Source organism: Haemaphysalis longicornis, unplaced genomic scaffold (assembly GCF_048455015.1).
Source record: "Haemaphysalis longicornis isolate Haplotype H1 unplaced genomic scaffold, Haemaphysalis longicornis Haplotype H1 scaffold_10, whole genome shotgun sequence".
Classification (NCBI taxonomy): domain Eukaryota; kingdom Metazoa; phylum Arthropoda; class Arachnida; order Ixodida; family Ixodidae; genus Haemaphysalis; species Haemaphysalis longicornis.
In genome coordinates, this window is record NW_027526204.1 from 72,219,762 (window position 1) to 72,242,834 (window position 23,073).

The 23,073-nt window shown below is 46.7% G+C and overlaps 1 protein-coding gene across 1 annotated transcript; it reads right to left on the minus strand.

The window, feature by feature from the left end:
* Positions 1 to 924: 924 nt before the first annotated feature.
* Positions 925 to 22,323, minus strand: LOC144158748 (putative thiopurine S-methyltransferase). Its single transcript, XM_077689840.1, has 7 exons — positions 22,234 to 22,323; positions 19,966 to 20,095; positions 13,057 to 13,109; positions 10,344 to 10,418; positions 3,682 to 3,767; positions 2,530 to 2,574; positions 925 to 1,107 (listed from the first exon to the last, which is right to left on the minus strand). Exons 2-7 carry the CDS (start codon positions 20,089 to 20,091, stop codon positions 1,001 to 1,003), a joined length of 492 nt encoding a protein of 163 aa, XP_077545966.1. The 5' UTR covers positions 20,092 to 20,095; positions 22,234 to 22,323; the 3' UTR covers positions 925 to 1,000.
* Positions 22,324 to 23,073: the final 750 nt, after the last annotated feature.

Here is a 23,073-nt window from a genome sequence, read left to right on the forward strand (position 1 = left end):
TCCAACGACAGTGGCTTGAATAACAACATTTAGAGTTCGCCCTTTCAGTAAAGACGTGAGCTTCATGAGGTGCATTTTTTAAAATGTAGTTGCAGCTCTTCCACGCGAGGAGTTTTCCCCAGATAACTCTACAAAATTAGATCAATGAACTTTACAGATAATTTTCAACATTGAGTAAAGTGCAAGTCTGGGCCTGTTGGTTCATGTTGCTCAGGAAACACGCCAGTGAAAACACCCTACAGAGGAAAGTAGACAAGACCCAAGGACAGTCACTGATCTTGCAACAAGAAGTCACTGGTCTTACAGTTGTAAGACTAGTGGCTGTCCTAGCGCCTTTTCTCTCCTCTTGTGTAGCGTGTTTTCACTGGTGAGTTTCGTTTCAGTATTAATTCAGCTCTACGTAGCAACAACCGTTGAAAAAATTACACCATCTTCCCGTAGGGAAACCCTGAGTAGTATGCAAAGCAGCCATGGGGTCGACTGAAGTTCCTATTAGTTTTCAGTTCGTCGTTTCCATTGACGTTCAGCTTCGCGTGCCTTCGTTGTATCAGTAGCTTTTTGACGTAGTGTGAATGAGTGAAGGACATAAGGCGGGTTCGTAGCACATGCTCTCGTCTCAGTTTGTAGCGCAGTGGGAAGAGCGCCACGTACCTCTCGTCACGGCCAAAAAGTCGTGGGATCGATACCGACCGCCGCCTATTTCTTTTTATAGTAGACTGCGCTGACGTCAGCCCAAACGCTGACGGGACTGAAGAGACGCGCATGCGCAGTAGAGTGCGGACGGTGGACAAAAACAACGAGGGAGGGAGGGACACAGCCCCGAGCATGAGATGCTTCGCATCTAAAATGCAAGCACTAGTTGAAAATGAACGACAGGAAGTAAAGACACCGAGTGATGCACTGCGCCTTGTTCTGTTATGTATTTATACCATAACAACGGTGCAACCAAAGGGCTGTAGGAAGGGCGACTGCAACGCGAGGGTCGTCCGGGTCGCCTTGGTCATGCGGTCAGATGCCATATGCAATAAGTAACCGGTCCGCCGCCTTTCAGGAACTCCTCCTGCTCCACGACGTAGCTGTCGACTAGGGTGACCTTTGCGACGTCTCCTGCGGTAGTCACAGCGGGAAACTTTGACGACACGTTTTAGTAAATTGCTTTCAGTTGCATTTTCCAGAATTGCGTTCAAGAGACGAACACTAGCAAAAATATGACGAACGGAAGATTAGGATTGCGCACGAGGTATGACGTGTAGGGCGTGTAACGTCTAGAGTAAGACAACAACCAGGAGTTCCACGTGATGGATGGTGGATGGTATTGAATTGTTTGGATAGTAACGAAAAACAAAATGCAGAGAGATAGGGAGAGGCATAAAACTGGGCAAAGGGATGAAACTGGGATATTAGGGTGTAGGAACGAAGCGGCGGCTCGATTTCCGGCCCTGTTTCTGACGTTGTCGAGGTTGTGCCAGATTTTGTGCACATTGAGATCCTCAGGTGGTTGTAATTCATCCCTCCACTACGGTGCTCCTTGCAAAATAATGTTCCATTAAAGCTGCCCTTTGATTTTGTGGCATGCAGTGATAAAGAAAATGACTAGGCTGTTGATTGATTGCGAGTTAGAAATCATTTGGGAAAAACTGCTGTGAACTAAGGATTAAGGGAACAATTTATGCTGATGACGATATTCTTTCTGATAATGATAACAATGATCTTGACGGTTCTATGCGGGTGCGTAATGGGTTCACAGGGCAATATATTGTCTTGTTAGTTACACCCGCTTAATATACTGCTGAATGGCAGGAGCGGAGGCCTCAATACAGCGATTAGTAGTAGTACAGTCTTCCCGGTGCTTCCTTTGTAGGAAATTTAAGTGTCCCCAACAAGGTTTTCAATTGATTTTTAATTATACCGTAGCTTTGTGAGAGAGCAATAAAAATGGAAGTTCAGTCATCGTGAATTTATTTTCTAAGTATGAGTACCCACAGGTGAACGAATGAGCATTAAGAGAACGACGTGGTGAGTTTGCGGAAATTAAGCAAGCGCAAGAGGGAGCTATTGAGGGCGCACGCCGGTATGCTTCACAAACGTTTTCAATGGAAGCTGGTCTTGGCTGTTTTGGACCTGCTGGCATACCCAAAAATCTACATGCATGTTGATACTTTTTATGCTTTCAGGGGTTTGTATAAATTTTTTATAGATTAGAGGTAAATATTACAGGAACGTGATTTGTGACTTGTCCTTGGAATTTAACCCACCATAGTTGGGTACGCCATGCTGTTTAAAGCATGCACTGCCCGTTTGATAAGCAGGTTATGGTCAAGGACTTGTCAGTATTGCTTCGTAACGCCAGGGCCGTTGGCAAAGGTCACTGGCAGGGCAAAGCTGCTGCAAACTTGCACTTTCCCTTTAATAATGATGGATTCTGTACTATACGAACTACCGGCCTTAGGGGCTTTGTGCGGAAATGCTATAGTGTTTATTGCTTTATTTTTATACCTTAATACAAGCACGACAGAGAAAGAAATTTACCATAATGCTTCCGCAGGGCAGTCTCATCGGCACTTCGTGGGTTGACTGCAAAGAAAGGGAAAAACCGGTGAAAGCATTGAATTGGTTTCTGAAATCAGAATACGCCACTTTGGTTCCCTCATTACTAAGATTGTTTTTGTCAATGAAACGGTGAGTTTACTTGTTCCGAGATGAGGAGGAAATTTCTTGAGTCTTTTCCTCGGAGCCAGTGTCAATTGCCGTGCATGTTTTCGCAGAGCAGAACGGCAGGAATGAATTCGGTCGTCTCGGCTTAAAACGTCTTACATAGAACGTCCCTGTAGGACATTACGTAGGTTAGGTTTTGTCGTAGGTCTTTAGAGGTGAAAACTAATCACCTCAACAATTTAAATCAAATTGATTCCCGCGCTTCAGAAACGAAGATGTACAAGCTGCCCGCCTAGTCAACGTGCGGCCACATCTACCAATGCACGTAAACTAAAAAAAAACGGGCCATCTCCATTAATGTGAAACCTGGAGAAAGGCGAAGCATTTAGTGTGCGCCCGTGTTTCCCACAGCAAAATCGCTGCGAATTGGCAGTGAGAGACAAAAGACGGTTTTATTTCAAGTATATAATATGTACATTTATTATATACAATCAGCAATCGCGCAGCTAATCCCTCTCAATATGCATAATGTATTTCTTCGGTTCTTTCCCCTCGTCCTGATGCTGATGGTGTTGATGAGGTTCCTGCGCTTCGAAGACGTATAGGTCGTGCCGAGTTCTGGTCGAGGTATACAGCTTAGCTGCAAAAGTCACGTGTCCTTGAAGCACTGGGCGTTCTAGCGCGAGGCGTTGGAAAACGAATGTCCCGGTGCGTTCTTTTAGTACGCGTTACGTTCTAGTGCGAGACGTTGCAAAGCGAGTGTCACGGTGTTTTAGTACCGTGACTTCAGGAGACGACGAGCGGAGACGCAGACAACCCGAGGAGTGGCGGGACTGCTGCGAGATCCGATAGAGCACGACTACACATCGCGAATCCCGAAGGATGACAAAGACCATAGTATTATTGTATGAAACTGTATGACACCGACAGCGCAAAAGCCAAAACCCCCAGCACTGTTTAATTGAAAGAATGCGGAGGCCCGGTAAAAGCTCGTTATGGAAGGTAGGCGGCGGGTGTCGCACGTACGTTTATACCAGGGGGCGTCGTAGATGAGAGTCCACATGCCGTACGAGAAACCGGGAGCGAGGAGTGACTTCAGCACGGCGGCGTACCTGGAAAGAGGGCGCGCGGGCGCATTAAGTGTCGGCTTCAACCAGAACAACGATCCGTCCCCGCACGTTGTACGGGAGGAAAGATTTTCGCTGACATTGGAAAGGCATCTCAACACGCAATAAACAATTTCTGATCCAAAGAAAACGTTATAATATGCGTGAAGGTCATTATGATGTTTGTGCTTAACTTTATCGATGTTTAGGTTTACGTTGGTACACATGCTTATGCAATGCGTGAGGCGACTCGGCTAAGCAGTTGTTTTAACTCATAGGCGCTTCGGTCCTGTGATACGAAGACTCTGCTGAACTCACTTATAATGCCAAAGCTTTCTACCCAGGCGTGGACAGGTGCCTTTTCGCTTATCACGCACCCGTAGTGACCCTTCACCCTGCGAATGAACTTTTGAATGTATAGGGTAAGCAGATGATATGCGTAGGCGCAGGTCACGGTTCTAAATTCCCGACTATGAGTATGGCGGGGACCTATTTCCGCCTGGCAAACGTGATGGGGAACCCGTGATAAATGATGTTGATTCTTGCTAAAATGTTACACAATTTGCACTTTCAGCAAAAGTTGCCCACGTGCTTATTCAATGCCCGCCATTTGTATCTAACGTTTATGCTGGTGCGTGCCATATTGTCAGGCAATTTGCTCTTGCAGCAAAAGGTCACGTAACCTGTTTGCGGCGTTCCGTGTGTCTGGCTTTTCTGCATGGCTGGTGGATTGTGCAAAATGCCAACCTTAGAACATCTGCTACGCGGACAAATTAAAGGCACGAGTCATGCAGCGAAGCCACTGATTGCATGCCATATACAGGGCCGAGAAATTGAACATCAGAAAGGAAAATTTCTACGATGATTCATAGGGCAGCGCTTTGCTTTTTGAGGCTAGAGCAGGTTGCCTGCGAACTAAAAGCTTTCTGGGGAAGTATTCACAAAATGGTGGGGTATGTGTGGTCTGCGGAAAAGAAACAAAAACTATGCGGCGCATAGTGTTAGAATGTGAGAGTATCCATCCAAATCTACACGAAGGGAATATTCCAGAAGCGCTAGGATTTAAGGGTATCGCAGAGGAAGTTAACTTCAAGGCTGTCGAGGGGACGAAAAGAAGATTAGAATGCTGTTGGACGAAAAGCAGAGAAAAAAATATTGCCTAAGACAGTTACCGCCTGTAACAGAAAAAAAAGTATTTTGTGCCTAATAAGCTTTTTGTGCCTGCCCTAAGCAGCGTACCTAGTATTGAGCCAAGAGTCTAAAACATAGGTATATTAGTCTTTTTTGGTACGATGACATGTCATCACCCCGATACAAAGGGGAAGCCAATAGAAATCAGCATCATCATCATAAGATTTGTCAGAGAGGAGGAAAGAATTGGGGGCAAAGTTTCGGGAAGACCTTGGCGGACCTCTGAAATGCCCTTGCGGACCCCTATTACGTAACACTAACAAAGGCCCGTCAACACTTCCCATTTAACATTCTTCATTGCCTATACTTTTTATTATTACACCACCATATAAGTTACTGCGAGGAAACGGGGGGGGGGGGAGGGGGTAACATATGCGAGTTATTTAACTCGCACCAAGACTACCAAGACGAGCGCAAAGAATGGTAAGATATTTTTCCTTTGACCACCCAAGTAGCACATTATTTGGCGAACTTCGCGTGCTATCATTTACATCTTCCCGTGACTACGAATTTGCCCCTTTAGTCAACAGCGTAGTAACTTTTAACTCTCTCGTACCTTTAACTTTGTTTTCTTTACCGGGTCGTACGACAAGACGGGCTACGAACGGAGATTTGAGCCTTCCCGTTTGTAAAAATGTGCACGTTTAAAGGTTGACTGAGTGATTTGGTGCGAAAGTATGGAACTTATTATACTAAATCGATGCAATACTAATTGCGACAAAACCTGCAAGAAAATTTCAACAGATGCAAAATGTTTTACTTGTATAATCAGCATGTACAGTTTACTGTGGTTACGTTATTCTTATACTTCGCTTTGCTGCGGTTTGCTTTGTTTTGCAATCCAATAATACATTTCTGAATTGAACCGGACAACATCCCTTGGCTGTCGGTCCAAACACTTCTATTATTCCCGGAAGCATTGAATAAAGTTACCTTATGATGATGAGGAACCATTGTTAGAAATGATTCCATGACTTGCCATGTGAAAGAACAACGACGTACGCCAAACTCCGGGTAAGAGCCAAAAAACGTTTATCTTCAATGGTGAAAGTATTAGCTGACTTGGTCAGTCGAAAATTCGACGCCGTAGCATGGTTCAAATAATGGGGAACAGTGCGGAGAATGTTTGAAATGACACGACGATTTTCTGCGGAGCTCCTGTATGCATGAAGTGCCTGAGTTAAGAAAACGGGTTAAATTAGGGTCCTGGTGGGATTCGAACCCGGGGCTTCCCAAATGCCAGGCAAGGGCACACCTCCAATGCCACTACAAGCTTTTTTTATTATTCAAGCCGACTAAAGGTGGGGCTAGTTGGAGAGAGAGAGAGAGAAAGAGAGAGAGTGAGAGTGAGTGAGAGAGAGAGAGAGAGAGAGAGAGAGAGAGAGAGAGAGAGAGAGAGAGAGAGAGAGAGAGAGAGAGAGAGAGAGAGAGAGAGAGAGAGAGAGAGAGAGAGAGAGAGAGAGAGAGAGACGTTTTATTCAGGGCAAGGCCTAGGCATGCTTGAGCCGCTGAAGGGTAGAAGGGAGGCCCTAGTCCTGTCGACCAGGGCGCTCTGGGTCTGGGTGTCCGAGCGCATGATGGCAGAGAGAAAGCCGAGCGTGGCACTGCCATGTGGCGGAGGGGGGGGGGGGGGGGGAGTATCTTTAGAGTTCCTGAAGTGTGGGCATCCGGGTAGGGATAAAGGAATGGTGGAGTATATGTGAGGACGGCTGAGTAGGGAGGGAGTGCGTTTAGATTTGTTTCGAAAGAACTTAATCTACTGGGAAATGCTCTGCGGTCTTCGAATTAAGAATGTGGGTTACAAACATGTACTGCGGCCTACATGAGTAATTCGAGCACGTTAATTACAGAGGTAGCAATTAGGCGGGTAGCCAACCACGGTCCTGCTAAAAGCTAGATGTCCTGTTCGTTGGGTGTTGTATGATTGCGGGTAAGTCTCGAGTCATGGTAACAGAGAGAATAAGTAAAAGACGTGAGGAAAAAACTCGTTGTGATATTACGACAGCGCACGCTCGGCAATTGGACACCGACGCCTGCTTATTTACTTATAACACCTTGCAGTCTAGGGGGAGCACTGGGTAAGCGGGGTACAAAAATTCAATTATTAACAGGACGGTCATCCAAAACAACAATGCAGCAATGTTGCTGTAAGACCTTTACTGACAGACAGGGAGGCTCAAAGCAATCCCAACAACTTAAGGAGTGCTTGGTATGTCAATGTGACTTTTTGTTTTATATAATGATCTTTAGAGTATTTGTTAACACTGTGGGCTAAAACTGGTATTTTTGTGACCGTTCTGCGAACAATAGTCAAGAATATAAAAACTTTTGGAGTTTTCTGTCAATGCCAGTGTTGCTTTTGTCGTTTGTTATTCCCCCTGTGGTTGTGTTTTTTGCCCCGGCAAAGAGCACACTCAGCATCGTAGCGGGAGTGGCGTGTTGCCAGGCACCCTAGGAAAAAGATTTGTCGCCATTATCCCGTGGCTAATAAAGTTTCTATTTACCTAAGAAAAAGATTGACGAAAAACAAAGCTGCTGATGTTGTCGTGAAGCCTCCATGGGAATTTCTCAAGGAGGTCGTGGAATCTTTTAACATTCTTACCGCGTGGTTTTCCTTGGAATATCTGCTCAGCATGTCAAGGAAAACAATGATGAGCACTCTATTTGAAACTCTATTCCAGGTGCCTATTTATCGCCAGCCTTACGTAGGCAACGAGAAAAGCAATGTTCTAAAACGTGCAATGAGTGTGTGTATTCCGGCAAATACGAAAATGTTTTTCTTCAAGCTTCATTCTTCCGCACTCCCAGTTAAGGCATGGCTGCGCGAAAAGCGAATGCCTATTCCTTGGTCATACAACTGTCGCTTATGTAATCAACCTGAAACAATTGATAATTTTTTTGCTTTGTGCCGGGCTGCTGTGTTCTTCTGGGACGTTTTGCTACGGACACTAAAAAGAACATTGACATCACCCCGTACACTATTCGCTTCTTGCCATTTGAAGACGTTAATCGTGTGCCATATGAAGTTTTTGTTCTCCTAGTATTGTTTTGCTTGTGATCGGCATGCGGAACCCCTTAGGCCGACCAAGTGCATTTTTCGGCAACTGGCGGCGTTTATGCTGCGCAGAGTGATCCACCGGAATGGCTGCGTCTATTAGATGCGTGCATTAGCTTTCCTGAGTTTTGAAATGGTGCCGATCTTTGTTAGACTGATGTCCTTACCCTTTGCTGTCTATTAGTGCTTACGTTGTGTTAATTGTCTTGTCCGAGCTTTTCTAAAATTTCCATGCATTAAAAAAAAAAAAGAAATGGTGCAGTCGGATAGACGTCGGCTTTAAAATGCGAGGGACCCAGGTTCGAATCCCGCCCACGGGAAGCGTTTCTTTTCTTGAGGCGCTTGACGGGTCTTCGCTTATCATCATCATCGTTTTGTGAAGCTCATTGCGTAAAGTTGGCGTTCCTGCATTGCATTTTTAGGCGGACGAACGACGCCACCAGTGAGACTTGGAAAGCTTCGCCTTATTAAGCTGCCCAAAGCAGGGAGAAAAGAGGAAGGGAAAGTGGGGAGTCTTCCGCAATTCCTCCCTCTCAGACGGCGTCCTGCAATTCTTTGGCGCGAGCGGTATCTACGGCCGGTCGGACGACTTCGAGCTCTGTTTCGGAGTTCAAGCAAAACAAAAAAAGAAATTTCACCATCTTCCCGCAGGGGAACCCTGAGTAGTATGCGAAGCAGCCATGGGGTCGAGTCAAGTTCCCATTAGTTTTCAGTTCAATCGCGGCGTTGCGGGAGGAGAATGAGGAGAGCGGAGCGCGCGCGCGCGCGCGTCATTTATACCACGGAGCTACAGTGGCGCCCCCAGCGGAGTATGCAGCGGCTACCGTCGCGTCTCTAACCCTAAGCTGCTTCGCATTATCGCGTGCGGAGCCGCAGGTGTTGCCATTCGTTGCGCAATCCCGGAGACAAGAGGAGCTTCGGAGAGGAGAGGAGGAAGGTTGGAGAGTAGAGGAGGAATGCCTGGCATTCTACTCGAGGTTCCCCTACGGGAAGATGAAGACGCTGGTTGAACGCGAAGCTATCTCGTGATGGATACTTTGGTTGGCCAAACCCTAGGGGTATCATCCTGCCACAATCATCCTCAGCGGTGCGTGGCCAGACATGCGCAGTGGGGGTGTGGTACTCAGGGTTCCCCTACGGGAAGATGACGACGGTGGTTGAACGCGAAGCTATCTCGTGATGAATTTTTTGGTTGGCCAATCCCTAGGGACATCCTGCCACAATCATCATCAGCGGTGCCTGGCCAGGCATGCGCAGTGGGGGTGGTGACGCAGCACAACGGCGCCCTCACGACGGAAGAGGGAAGAGGCTCGACCATAAGCTGCTTCGCATCTAAAAGGACTCGCACTGCTCCGCAGTACGAAAGGTTGAACGGGCTCGTAGAGTTCGTGGCTGGGAATCGCTAGCCCAAGTCCTGTGAGTGAACGTGACTGGTTGTGTACACCACTTGCAGTGGTCTGTGTAAAGTTCGGGATAAATGGGTTTGACTGCTGCAGGATTGCGAAATGCAGAAGCCTGCAGTAGACGCCAGGCCACAGATTGACGTCGACGCCGGTGCAAGTGCTGAGCCCCGAAAAGCCAAGTCACAAGCTCGGTCAAGCAAGATCAGACACCTCTGCGCATTTCAATGATGGCTGAAGGACTGCAGCGCGACGTTTATCTTTCTTACACTCTAGTGCAAAACCCCTGCAAGAAGAGCGTAATCATCTTGACAACGATTTGTCGTAGGGTACATCGTACTGTTTGATAAAAATGCCTGTTACGCACGCGCACGTACGTCGCACAAACGGGAAGCTGATTACGGTGAGTTGTGAGAATGGATTCCGGTGGGAACATGCTTATCGGTAGGAGGGGGCGATTGGGTAGTTTCATTTTAGGCGAAATTGCGAGGAGAAAAAGAACTCCCATGAAGTGTATTACAAAGAGCATCCCAAGTAGTTCTTACGTACACTCAAAACCAAAACTAGGTCAATTTTATGGCTATAAGTGTTCTTCAATTCATTAATCAGTTGGTGGAGCTCTTGGGAATTTTACGCGAATTGATTGTTTATATAACCGAAGTGCAATAAATCCCGCTTTCCACTGGAATGATCGAAACATTGTTAGCCAGTACAATGTTTTTCGGGGATGCTAAGCGAATATAAAATCATCTCTCTCGGTGAAGATTTTGTGAAAGGTCCAAATGTAAGCTTTCGCATACGCCCGGTTTTAAGTCACGTGGGAAAGCCAGTATTCGTAGAGGCCTTCCACCAGCAACTGCACCCTGAGCCTCTTACAACTTACGTAAAAAAAGTTTTAGCCTCTTTTAAAAGTACGTGTGTGTTAAGGATACCTACCGTGCTCTGTCAACGTCTCTGATGGCTGTGAATCCTGACCTGTCCCACACGATGTCAAAGAGCCCGGCGCACTCCCTGGAGGAAGATTGAAACCATTTTATATACCTCGACACACTATTTCCGTCCCTTCCTCAAGAACACAGAAAATTTATATAGACATTTTAATTGGTAACTCTGCACTCAAGAATAGAGCGTCCGTTAAATTTGGAATCATCGTTCTTCGTATCACTTTATGTGTTCAAATACCTTTTAATTAATTTTTACGTTTCACGCGCCTAAGTTTCACTTGGACTGTGAGGCACACCGTAGTGAAGAGCTCCAGATTAATTTCGACCAACTGGGGATCTTCAACGTGCGCTGAAATCTCAAGAAACAGGCGTTTTCGGTTTTTGCATTCATCTAAAACGCAGACATTGCAGCCGGGATCGAGAGTGCGTCCTTGGGCTCAGCTGCACAACGCCTTAGCCACTGAGCCACCGCGTTTTACCGATGTACACGAGAATGACTCCCGCATTCCCCCGAATATTCACAGTTTTGGCTTGTTTTCTCAGTGTTCGCTCAGAATGTTAGTTACCTGTGGTTTATTCAGGCGGTTCTTTAGAAACATTGCTTTTAAAATGGTCGGTGTCTAAGAAGGATGTCGGCTCTTCCGCGTGTTTGAGTAAAGACGCCTGTGTGTTCGAGATTTCATTGCACGTTAAAGATCCCCAGGCGGTCATAATTAATTAGGAGCCCTCCACTATGGCACGCCTCATCGCCTGTGCAGCGTCGGCGCGTTAAAGTCGCAATCAATCAATCAATCAATCAATCAATCAATCAATCAATCAATCAATCAATCAATCAATCAATCAATCAATCAATCAATCAATCAATCAATCAATCAATCAATCAATCAATCAATCAATCAATCAATCAATCAATCAATCAATCAATCAATCAATCAATCAATCAATCAATCAATCTTCTGAATGTTTGGGCAAGAATTCAGAAGCTTGTATGCAAAATGAGACAACGGGGAGAGCCCAAGTCCCCGTTTTATTTGAAAAAAAAAAGTAGGTAGTAAAAGATCTTTCAAGTACACTACCGTCCCCAAGAACACTCTTTTCACCAAAGGTCACAAAAATGGGAACACTGTAAAAATTCTCGTTTCACAAGGTGCGTGGTGACGGTATTGGAAGGTACTAAAATAAGTAAAACAGTCGGTTATCTCGGTGCTGGGTTTCAAGCTGCGCGATTGCACGAAACTTCAGTAAACACGACAATCGCACAATCAGGTTTGTTGTTGTTGATAAACTTGAGCAACCCTCCCCTCCTCCCCCCTCCCCCCGAAATCCCGGGGCTCTAGCAAAGAAAACAATGTGAAAGCTGTCGGAAGTGCAGAGCAGTGATTCGCCATAATTGGTGGTGGCGCCGTTATCCGCTCACTGCTACCACCCAGCCCGCTTATCGCCACCCACTCACTCCTCTCTTATGCAATTCAAATTTCCCGCCTTCGCAGTGCTCGCGCGCCCCCTCCCTGAAGCTGCGCCAACGGGAGTTCCGTTCTTTTTGTGCTCGCTTTAATTTCGTATGCTGGAGCTGTTTAGCGTCATTTCGAACGCGCAAGTTTTTCTTGCGAGGCTGGAGACTTCCTGCGTCATATCAAACGCGCCATTTTTTTTCGTGGCTGGAGCCTTTTTGCGGCATTTCGCACGCACCGTTTTTTTTTTCTTGCGGGGATGGAGACGTTCTGCGCCATTTCGAACACACCATTTTTTTCTTGCGCGGCCGCTTTTTTCGCTTCACTATCGTAAAAACCAACCCAACGACCGTTCCTAGCTAAATGAACGCGGGCGCTGCCGGTTAATTACGCATATTTTGCCTGAAATGTACCTGCAGCTTTCTTGGCGCTAAGCAACGGGGAGATGTATGGCAAGCGCCAGCGGTTCACGAGGTTCGAACGGTTATGACTATTCAAACCACGTCGTTTTCGAAGCCTCAGCGTGACCCCCTGACGACGGTACACCAGGCTCTACTTGGGTCCCTTATCTCGCTGCCATGCCTGATTTCGGCAGTCGCTTGACATCGACCGTTAGCGAGCTACGACGACAAGGCGAGCCCATAAAGTGCTCTGCACTTAAAAGGAAAAGGTAGCTATGCAGACGGGTGGACCCAGGTATATGTTTTTGTCGGCGGTCGCCAGTCACATGAACTTGTCCCTGTGACCTAACAAGGACAGTGCAGGAAACGTGACTGGTAAGTATCCAATCCTTTGCATGTTTTCGTTATAATCTAACCTAAACAATGGACGTTTATGTAAACGTTACAATAATAATAATTTGGCGTCGCAATCAATGAGGTGAACCCAAGGTATGTTGCTTTAGCGTGCCCTTAAAGAGTGCTTCATGGCAAGCTAACTTATGTTGTAGTGAAGACAGGAGAACAGGTAAAAGAAACGTTTGCCCGAGGAAAACAATTACGTCACTGGCTGTCTTACGATAATTTATTATAACCATAATGCTGATGTATGATATGACAATTTTTGTTGAAGGATCCTTACGTTCGTTAAGCCACCTGGTAATTTTTTTCTTGATTGTCCGTTTTGTCTGAAACATACCAAGCGTTTTCAAGTGAACCACAGTTCACGGTTTTTCCTCTCTATCGAGGTAAACAAGCATCGCGAGATCAACCTCAGCGGTAAAGCAAAACAACGTATACTTTTAGCATCCCTTACCTTTTGAATTTGTAGATGCTGCAAATGAAAACTCGTAGCCTGCGGTCTGGAGTCTGCGTAGGAAAGACATACAAATACAATTCACTTAATCAGCAACGTGAAACGCAGTTGTACCCAGCCCAGTCTACGAAAGGAGGGTTGCAAAGCTGTCGGTTTCACGACACCGCGGTGAACGCCACACGAAGACCATACCCGAAAACGTGATGTGCGTTATTATATTGAGAAAATTCCTTTCAATTTTTCACTGAGAAAGCCGTCGAGCATATGTGACATGAAAATTAGACACGAGCGTAAAAGACACAGCGTATAAGCTTGCTCCCTTTGGAGGGAGCAAGAGCGCAAGCAAGTGCAGGAACAGTGAGCAAGCCAATTGAGTTGGCGTTCCTATTACAAGATTCTCTCTCTTTGCAACCCTTAGCACTGGAATGCGTCGAGGGCAGTTTTCTTGACATTAGGTGATGTGCAAGATTTCCTCACAAGAGAACGGCGTTGCCACTTTGACCAGTCGCCCACATTGGCACGGGTCATAAGCGGGTACGTGGCCATAGGTCGGGGGAGCAACGGCGTGAATTTTGAAGCTTGTTATGTGCTTTTATGCACTTGTGGGGCGCGTGGGGATATCATCTAACATGGGGAGAAACATTGTCGAAACCTCCACAAAACAGCTATCGTTTTGCGGGAAAGCCGATTGGGCCATGGCCATGGCCACGGTACTCGTACATCACGAAAAGGTATACCAAGCTTCTGCAAACATAAAGCCGGCGGCTGATACCCAATAAATGGCTCATTATAAGCTTGCGGATCATCGTCATCACCGTCATATTTTCCCTCATTCTCGGAAGTTCCTTTAAATCACCTGTAACAAACCATGGCGTCTTTGCCAGACTAGCCTATTCAATATTTATAAAGCTCTATCTCTCCCTCTCTCTCTTTCACCCTTCAACCACGGTTTTTTCACTCCTCCCTAATGGTCGCTAAGCAGCGAGAAGTAGAGCAAGAACAACGGCAGACTACGGGCCTACCAGAAAAACCAAGGGGGAGCAGTGTGGGACTGGCTTAAGAAACAAAGCAGCAATCAACAGAAGTGCGATCGAAAATAGTTGCTTTACACTTGAACACGTGGCGGGAACCTTTAATATGAAGCGATACATGATTTAGGCCTACCTGGGATACCGTGATGATGATGATGATAATAATGATGGTGATGCCCTCAATGAGCTACGGCAGTATGCACAAGGGGGATTGTTGGCCGAGAAACGGCTGACATAATTTGGTCGTTGCTCTTTCCTGATGCGTTGAAATAGAAAACACGATGAATTTTCATGCCATCTTCTTATAGTGCAGCAGGCAGAAAACAAGCGTGAAAAAAAAAGTAGGAACATAATCTCGACAACCATAGCTTGAAGTCCTCTCTCAATATGCACTGCCGTTTCACAGGAGACCTAATATTTAGGCTGCTTTTCCTGGGTTCTGAAATGTCAGCGCGACGTTAGTAATGTGCGTAGGCAAAACTTCAGGGGTAATCTGTGTTCCCAATGGCACAGGTGCTTTTCCTGCCCAGTGCCCACCAGAAGTAACGCTAAAAAGCAATGATTCCATTAAGGATAACTGGTTCAGTGCTGTACCTGTGAAGAGCCTTATTCCTGAAGAAAACATTCCAAAAGAAATTCTCTTAACATAAGGATCTTAATAAAGGTCGTAAGCCATGAGCTACCTTTAAATTGGCCTTGTAAGCGTAATGTTCGGTAGCGTTGGAAAAAAAAGACAGGAGTTTAGAAGAAATGTACTTCTCAGCGCTCACTAGTTCGCCTAAAGTGTCTGTCTCAGCTGCCTACAGGAGACTGTGCCCAGCACTAAGAAGCAGTTTCAAATTGAAACCGAATGTGCCGATGAAACACGCCTTACGTACGCTTTGAGGTCATGGTCATGCAAGAAACTGCATCACCTTATTTTGTATGTTGAACTCGAGTGTGAATCTTTGCATTTGCTTCTCGTAATTACGCAGGTGCGCCCCCTTCCTTGCATTGCCTAAGGCGCCTTAGCATTGGCTGTTCTGCGGTGACTCCAAAGGGTTTTAGCTATGTGTGCGGGTGACACAGGAAACACTATGGATAAGTTAACAGTACTAATTATTTCAATCAATCAATCAATCAATCAATCAATCAATCAATCAATCAATCTAATCAACTTGATTTGCCTTACAGGTGGGTACAGGGGAAGGAGCAGCCACAAAAAGCTGCACAGAGAAGCTTGACAGGGCCGGCTGCCCACCATGTGATTGACAGCAACGGGTCGAACACATTAAAAGATACAGCAGAGAAAAAAAAAAAAAACTTGAAACACGTGTCAAGTAAAACGTAACAAAATGTGCTTAACAGTCATGGTTAGCAGGGCAACAGAAACAGCAAAATGAATTCAACAGGTGCATGTTACAGGTATTTATAACAACAAAAATACAACAGATATATAACACGCGTTACAAAAAAATATGCTATCAAAGCCGATTTAGAGAGTTTACCGATCTCAATTGAGTTACTTGTAAAGTTTTTCAGCAGTCTGGGTAAAGTGAAAGTTAAGGATTGACGGTCGTAGTTGTTGTGGGGTGTAGGAGTGTACCATATGTCTGTATTGCGTGTGTTGTATGCTGTAATATTTTTCTTTAACTTCGCTAGGCCCTCGTAAAAGCGGTTGTTATTTTTTATAGCTGCAAGGTATGACTGTGCCAACTGGTATTCGTAGTAATTGCTAACTTTTGATTATTTTAAACTTCTTGAAGAGTTCAGGCGTGTGTAAATTATATGGCGCATTCGCTATTATCCTTGCAACTTTTTTTGGACTAGGAAAAGCTGGTTAAAGTTCTTGTTGGTTGTCGTTCCCCAGACCAAGTGTGCATACGTGAGTTGCGGTAAAAGTAGTGAATTATATATTAACAGTTTAATTCGTTCAGGTAAGATATGCGTACATTTATTGATGACACCCACAGTTTTACATATTTTCTTATAGATTTGTTCGGCCTGAGAGTCCCAGGTCATATATGAGAAAAATGTACTGTCCACCACCTGGATTATGTCTCTGCCAAGGTACACCTTTGGTGAGACAGCCAGCTTGTTTTTCGGCCGAAAAAGCACTGCCGTTGTTTTATCCACATTTATCACTAGGGAGCTGCGCCGTGTCCACGCCAAGAGCGTAGGAAGCGTCAGCAGCGTCGGGAGCGTCGGAAGAGCGTCGGAGCGCCGGATTTGGAAAATTTCAAAGCTGAGGGATGTGCGTAGATCTCCAATGCTAATATCGGTTCCTATGAGTCGGCATGGCCAGGGGAGATGTTTGCTAATAAAGTGCCGTGGAAACTGAGTGATTACGCCTGTTTCCCCCTACATTCATTTTGGTGCGAAGCAGCATATGTATCACCCCCTCTCCCTCAGTTTTCGTTCCGGTGAAGCCGATTTACTCGGCGCCGCTTCGATGCTCCTCGTCGCCACCGGCGACCACTTTTCGCGACTGTAACACCCCTCGCCCCCAACGATGCATCTTTCAAAAGTTGCTCATGCGGCTGATAACAGCAGTAGCGCCGTTACCAGATGGTTGCGGATAGTCAACAAAAGCGCGAATGGGCGTCAAAACGACGTAGCCGCTGCCGCTGAACGTTTAGCCCCCACCGTTGCTGCAAAAATTCCACCTCGTACAGCATTTGCGAATTCCTCCCGGATGTAGAGCGCCCGGTTGGCACGCCAGAGTGAGCACATAAGTGTTCTTAAGATTGAAAGGCTTTCCGAACGACATTTTCGCCGGTGTATTTCGCGCCTAAGCACACGCTAATCACTGGTTGTCGGTTTATGCGTGCATGGTTTTGGGGGATGGAAGGAGGGGGAGTGCACACGCAACTAGGATTCATGCCCACACCGACGGCACGCCCTTCGTGCAGGTGGGAGATTTAAACATGGAAGTGTCACGGCTCAATGCGACCTATCAGCTGTCCTGCGTGGGCGAGAGCTTTGTGTTTGTGTCGGTGTGTTACACTGTCAGTAAGATGCGTACTATGCGATTGGAGGAAACGGACATGTTTGGCCAATAGAATAAAGCTCAAGTCCTTCCATGTTTTAATTCGCTATGGGACGGACGCGTCATTTGCTCGGATGAAGAAGAGCGGGAATTGAAGGAGCGTCGGAGCGCACAGAAGCGTGAATGGCGCGAAAACCACAAAAAATCGCCGCCGTCGCCGTTGCCGCCGCAAGTTCGAGCTCGTAGAGTAGCGGCAAATCCCTCCAGGATGAACAGCAACTTGCCCGCTTGGATCGCCCACGTGAGCCAATATTTCTTGTTTAGCTTGAATGGCTTTCAGAGCGACACTTCCGCCATGGTCTTTCACTTTAGAAATGCGCACATCACCGGTTGCCGGCTTATGCGTGCAAGGGTGGGGAATGGAAATGTGGTGGGCGTGCACGCGCAGATTTAGGCTTTAGGTCTTCACTGATGACATGGCCGTTGTGCTGGGGGAGGTTTAAACTTGGACGTCAAACGGCCGACCTGGCGTCCTTTTTCGTCGAGTGCAGTGGTTTGGTGTGCCACACGGACAGCAAGATGCCTACGATACGGGATGGAAACAGACAGCCCTATCTTTGTGCGCTCGGGTATAACTCGAGTCCTTCCAAAATTCATTCAGCTAATTTGCTAGGAAGTATGCTAAATAGTAAATTACAAAGACAAAGTTTTTTTCGTGCACTCCGAAGACTGCGTCCAGATTCGGCGGTCTTCCTTCTTCACAGAGTGGAAGGGCACTAAATTTTTTATAGTGACGCACGTTTGCGGTACGGAAATAGTTGTATTGGTGATATTTTGTGGCATCTGCGACGCTAGACACGGTACCTTTATACTGGGGGGTCCGGTGATTTAAGTTGTAATGTGTGGACAGGGTGATAATGCTTGAGGGACGTGCAAGAGAGAGAGAGAGAGAGAGAGAGAGAGAGAGAGAGAGAGAGAGAGAGAGAGAGAACTTCATAAGGAGAGGTCAGCCGAGCAGAAAGCTTAGCTTGATACTCTATATGAAATAAAAAAATTGGGCCCATCTCCCGGGAGGGGGACTCGAGTAAATGCGTGGCATAGGGGGTGGGTGTATTGCGTTAACGTTTAGTATTTGGGGAGTTGGTGGTAGTGAATGCGTTGTATCAGCAGCTTCTTGACGTAGTTTGAATGAGTCAAGGATATAAGGCGCGTTCGTAGCCTCCCATTCTGTGTCGGCTTTGTGGCGCAGTGGGTAGAGCACCATGTACGTTGCGTTCCGCCCGCAGGGTCGAGGGATCGAAACCAGGCGCCGGATAGTATTTTTTTATATAGTTAGGGGGAGGGGTGCGGACAGCCACGGTGCGGACTACGACGGACGTCAATGCGGGTGACATCGTGAGTTACTGAAATGCTCTGCATTTAAAAGGGTGGAAACGGCTCAAACAGGGCAGCACGCAAGGACGAACGCCAACACTAAGAGACACAGAAGCACACATAAAACGTACGCACAATAGTTGTTGTAAAGTAAATGTTGACGAGATTTTGGTCCGAGCCACAAGTACACACAAAGGATCCCGATGCAATTGCAGCCTGCGTCGAAGCAGCGACCTGACGACATCGCTAGGTTCATGGTGAGTCGCGCGCGTGTATCAAAGCAAAGAACGCAGTGCGTGTACCGAACGACGTCAGGTGGCGGCACTGAATCTCCCCATGGTGATGTGCCAGCACTGTCGTGGCACATGTGACAAAGTATGCTTTGGTTTTGCACTAAACAATATCCAGATTCTGGTCTTCTTTTGGACAACTGCTAAACACAACTTGCCGTTCGTTCTTTGTGGCTTTGAGTTACATGTATCTCGTTCCACATCGTAGCTGCCTGCGCCCGAGCCCGGGAAATACGAAATTCAACTTTGCAGAGTTTGGGTTTGGGCTAGCTGGTAACGGTAATCCACGACTTCGTGTAGCGTAAAAAACTTAACATTGCTCGACACGCCAGCCAGAAGACTAGGAAAATAATTGAGGCGGGCGAATTAGCACGCCTGGAGGACCGTTGCGTGTCCACACCATCCGCGGCCTTGTCTGATAAGGAGATTGGCTATCTAAAAGAGGGGTGGGTGCCACCTTAGTGCCACCTCGTGCTGCCTTTTGTCTACTTAACAAGGTTGTGCGAATAATTTTGTGTGCACATTTCATGATGGCTTTTCTGTTATTTTTTTGTTTACGATAATGTCCTTCTTCCGTGTTCAAATTCAGGCATTGTTTCACTCAAGCTCAGTTCGAAGTTAGCGCTCGTGCCCGTCGCCTCCATCGTTTTTTGCGCTACATGAAGTCAAAATTGAAGTCATGATTTTTTAATGTAAAAGGGTTCGTGAACTACGGAGGTTCGGTATGCTTCAGGTTCGTTTAAGTGCAGACGGCAGCCTATCACCATATTTGTCTGATGAATTGCGTGACGGAAGTGCGAGTTATGTACCGTTGAGGAAATTTAAAAATCACCTGGTGTAAACAAAAAAAAAAAAAAGAAATGTCCAGGAGCATGCCCTCCTTTTTTGGGAACATTTGAAACTTTAAAATTTGTCGGATAATCGGCGAATGCCTTTCGGTCGCTAGGCAGACTGGAGGTCATATGGAGGGAAGATAGGACTGCTCCGGTGCAGTGTTAGAAAAAGCGACTGTACACCGCCCCGATACATTCGACTTCCGAGGTGCAGGATTTGTCAGGAATTAATAGAGACTTTACGCACCATGAAAGAATGCTGGTATCCTCTGCCGCTTGCTTCGTCATTATACAGCTAATTCACGCCCAATTTCTTGCTTACTACCGGGCTGCATAAGTAACCAAATTCGCTTACTCCCGACAAATTTTCTAAGCAGCCTAGAAGGTGCGTTTTCCGACGAGCGTGTGCGTACCTGTAAGACCTTGCAATTGACCGCCGGACACGTGGTCTCTTCCATCTGGAGGTCGTTCTCGGAGAAATATTCGCGCACGATGTCCTCGACGAACTCCACGCCGACCACGCTGTGGCCCATGTCCATGAACCTTGTCGTTCGAACCGGGATAGAGAAAAGAAGAAGCCGTTACAAAACAGGAGTGACGTGCAGAACGACTACTTCTGGGTTCAGCAGAAGACACCGGCGCCTTGTCTGATTGTGACCGGTAGTAGATGTGCGTTGTTTAAGGTTAAAGACACACGTCCCTCGGGCATATTAGACTGCGACTGTCCCCTCTGGGAGAGATGAATTCTTATCCTCAAGTACGATAGTGGCTCGTAATTCTATTGTGCTGCCTATTTCCTATCTCACACAAGGAGGAACGCGACCTCACTAATCGCTTACGGTTATTGTAGAGCGGAAAGTGATGATGATAACGGGGCAGATGGGGATGCTGGGAGGTAAGTATGCATAAGCAAGGCTTTTCTCAGAGCAGGACATGCGTTATTTTACATCGTCATCATCATCATCATCATTATCATCCGCCTCTCCCATTGACCTCCAACACTCCTGTCCTGCACCACTTGAGTACACAGCTATATTACGCGCAAACGTAATTCATGCTTAGTTTCTTTTCGAAAGCAATCCTCGACAACATAACGTAAGAGCTAAACAACCTGAACTACTGAAACGTGAACTACTGAACTCGTAAACACCAGATTCCTGTTGCCTCGCACGAACACTTTTAAAAAAATGTCGCCTCTCTGACAGGCCTGGCCCCGCACACACACGTGCTGCTCATGGGAAGACGCACGGCCTTTGCTCTTTCCTGCCTGGCATGCACCTGTACACACATACGTACACACACCTACACGTACTCACACACACGCACACAGAAACACACGCCCGTACACTCCTTCGTACACTTGCACACATTTACACACACGTGTACACAAACACACGTACACTTGCGCGCGCACGCACGCACGCACGCACGCACGCACACACACACACACACACACACACACACACACACACACACACACACACACACACACACACACACACACACACACACACACACACACACACACACACACACACACACACACACACACACACACACACACACACACAGGCCCAAACAAGCATATAGACTCACACACACGTGTACACAAGCACCCACACACATACGTCTGCACGCGTACGCAATGAATTAGCTGTTGATGTGATGTCATTAGTTTGGTGCTGCACGACAATACCGAGGGACATTAGAGGCGAATGGCATTCGGCGAGTGAATGAGTTCGGGAAACGCATTGGTATTAGCTTCGAAACCAAGCGAGCAGCCTCGACAGCCCGTCACGAAACTAAGAAATTTTATAATAAATCCAAGAGCACTGTGCTAAATATATCGCTATGTCAATATTTTTCGCATGTATATTGTTTTACATTGAACAGGAGGCAACCAACACCTTTGCAAAGCCCCGCCGTGTTGCGGTTACCCAAATCCGGATTTTTCGCTTACTTGTCTAAGCTTTTGATGTCTCCTGAAGTCGCTGAGAACAGGGATTAGCGTTTTACTACTTAATATAAGTTCGGTTCGTTTTGTTTTCGAACTATAAAAGGGTGTGACAACATTACAGGTGCACATACAATAGCACCTTAAAAATTCATGAGTCTGCTAATCGTCACCAGTATCATCAAACTGATGGTTTCTTCGTCGTGCGCACCAAATTGAATATCATTTACAGATAATATCATTCATGTCGATTAATATGGATTGATTACTCGTGTGTGTTCGTAAGGGTGTGTAAGCGCATATGTGCGTATGCAAGAAGAAAGAGAGAGAGAGTGTGTTTCACATTGTGTGTGTGCGTGTGTGTTTGTGTGCGTGTGTACGTGTAAGTGCAGAAGGAATAAAACGTCAGTGCAAGCCATAACGTATTCGCATTCAAGTATAAGTGTCCTGAGGAATTTGTAAAAAAATGGCTGATGTTCTGGAGGTACGTTTGTTTGGTAGAAGCTTTCCTTCAGTATCTTGGGCATACCTGCCCGTAGAGATGTTATTTTAATATAGAAAGTTTGCCTAACGGCCTACACAAATTATAATTAGCAACCAGGGTTGGCCTGCTTCTGTAATGCATGTAAGTAGCTGATGCTTACTCGTGTATGTATACAGTGCTGAAACTGAGAGGAGAGCAGGACAAATCGCGCCTTATCCACCGCGGGAAACGGCGCCCACTCACCACTTGAGACAGTGCGCTTTCCCGCATAGCGGCACGAACACCCTTGCCTGCTTCTTCCCGGCCAGTATGACGTCCTTGTTGTCCAATAGAAGCCTGGATAGAGAATTACGTACTTATGGCGTAAGCTAAAATCAATCAACGCTACCCTACGCACCGCACCCTCTAGCGTGAGCGGCACAGGGCGACATCTTCATAACTTTTCGTATTCGCAGCCGACAAGTATCACGTGGATTGCGTCGATTTCGACCTACATTGATACATAGCGTTGCCTTGGACTTCTCGCACAAAAAAATTCCCCGCATTTCCCCGAGGGGAAGAATGTGAAAGTGCGAATGCAGGAGTTGAATTTGCGCGGTTCGGTAATGTTCGCGAAAGAGAGATCACACACACACACACAACTACAAAGAAAGAAAGATGCATTTATTCACAGACACCTATTTGTGTTGTCGTTGTACTTGATTGCTAGAGCGGATCTCAGCTTTGAAATTTCGTGTCAGTACTCCTTTAAGCGGGTGCATTAGCCCTTCTCACGCCCGATTCCTGGCCAATCCCCCACGTGGGTATGTGCCATGTCAGCGGCCAGGCAGCGCGCGCCCATCTCCCCCCGTTGCCAAGGAAGACGAGGAGATTCCTGGCCAATCCCCCACGTGGGTATGTGCCATGTCAGCGGCCAGGCAGCGCGCGCCCATCTTCCCCCGTTGCCAAGGAAGACGAGGAGCGCGCGCACCCGCAGCTGTTGCTATGCGGACGGCGGCGGACGCTTCAGGCTCGCTTAAGAAGTGCATTCGCACTTAAAAAAGTTCCCTGGCCCATGCAATCAACAATTTGTGCCGCGAATGA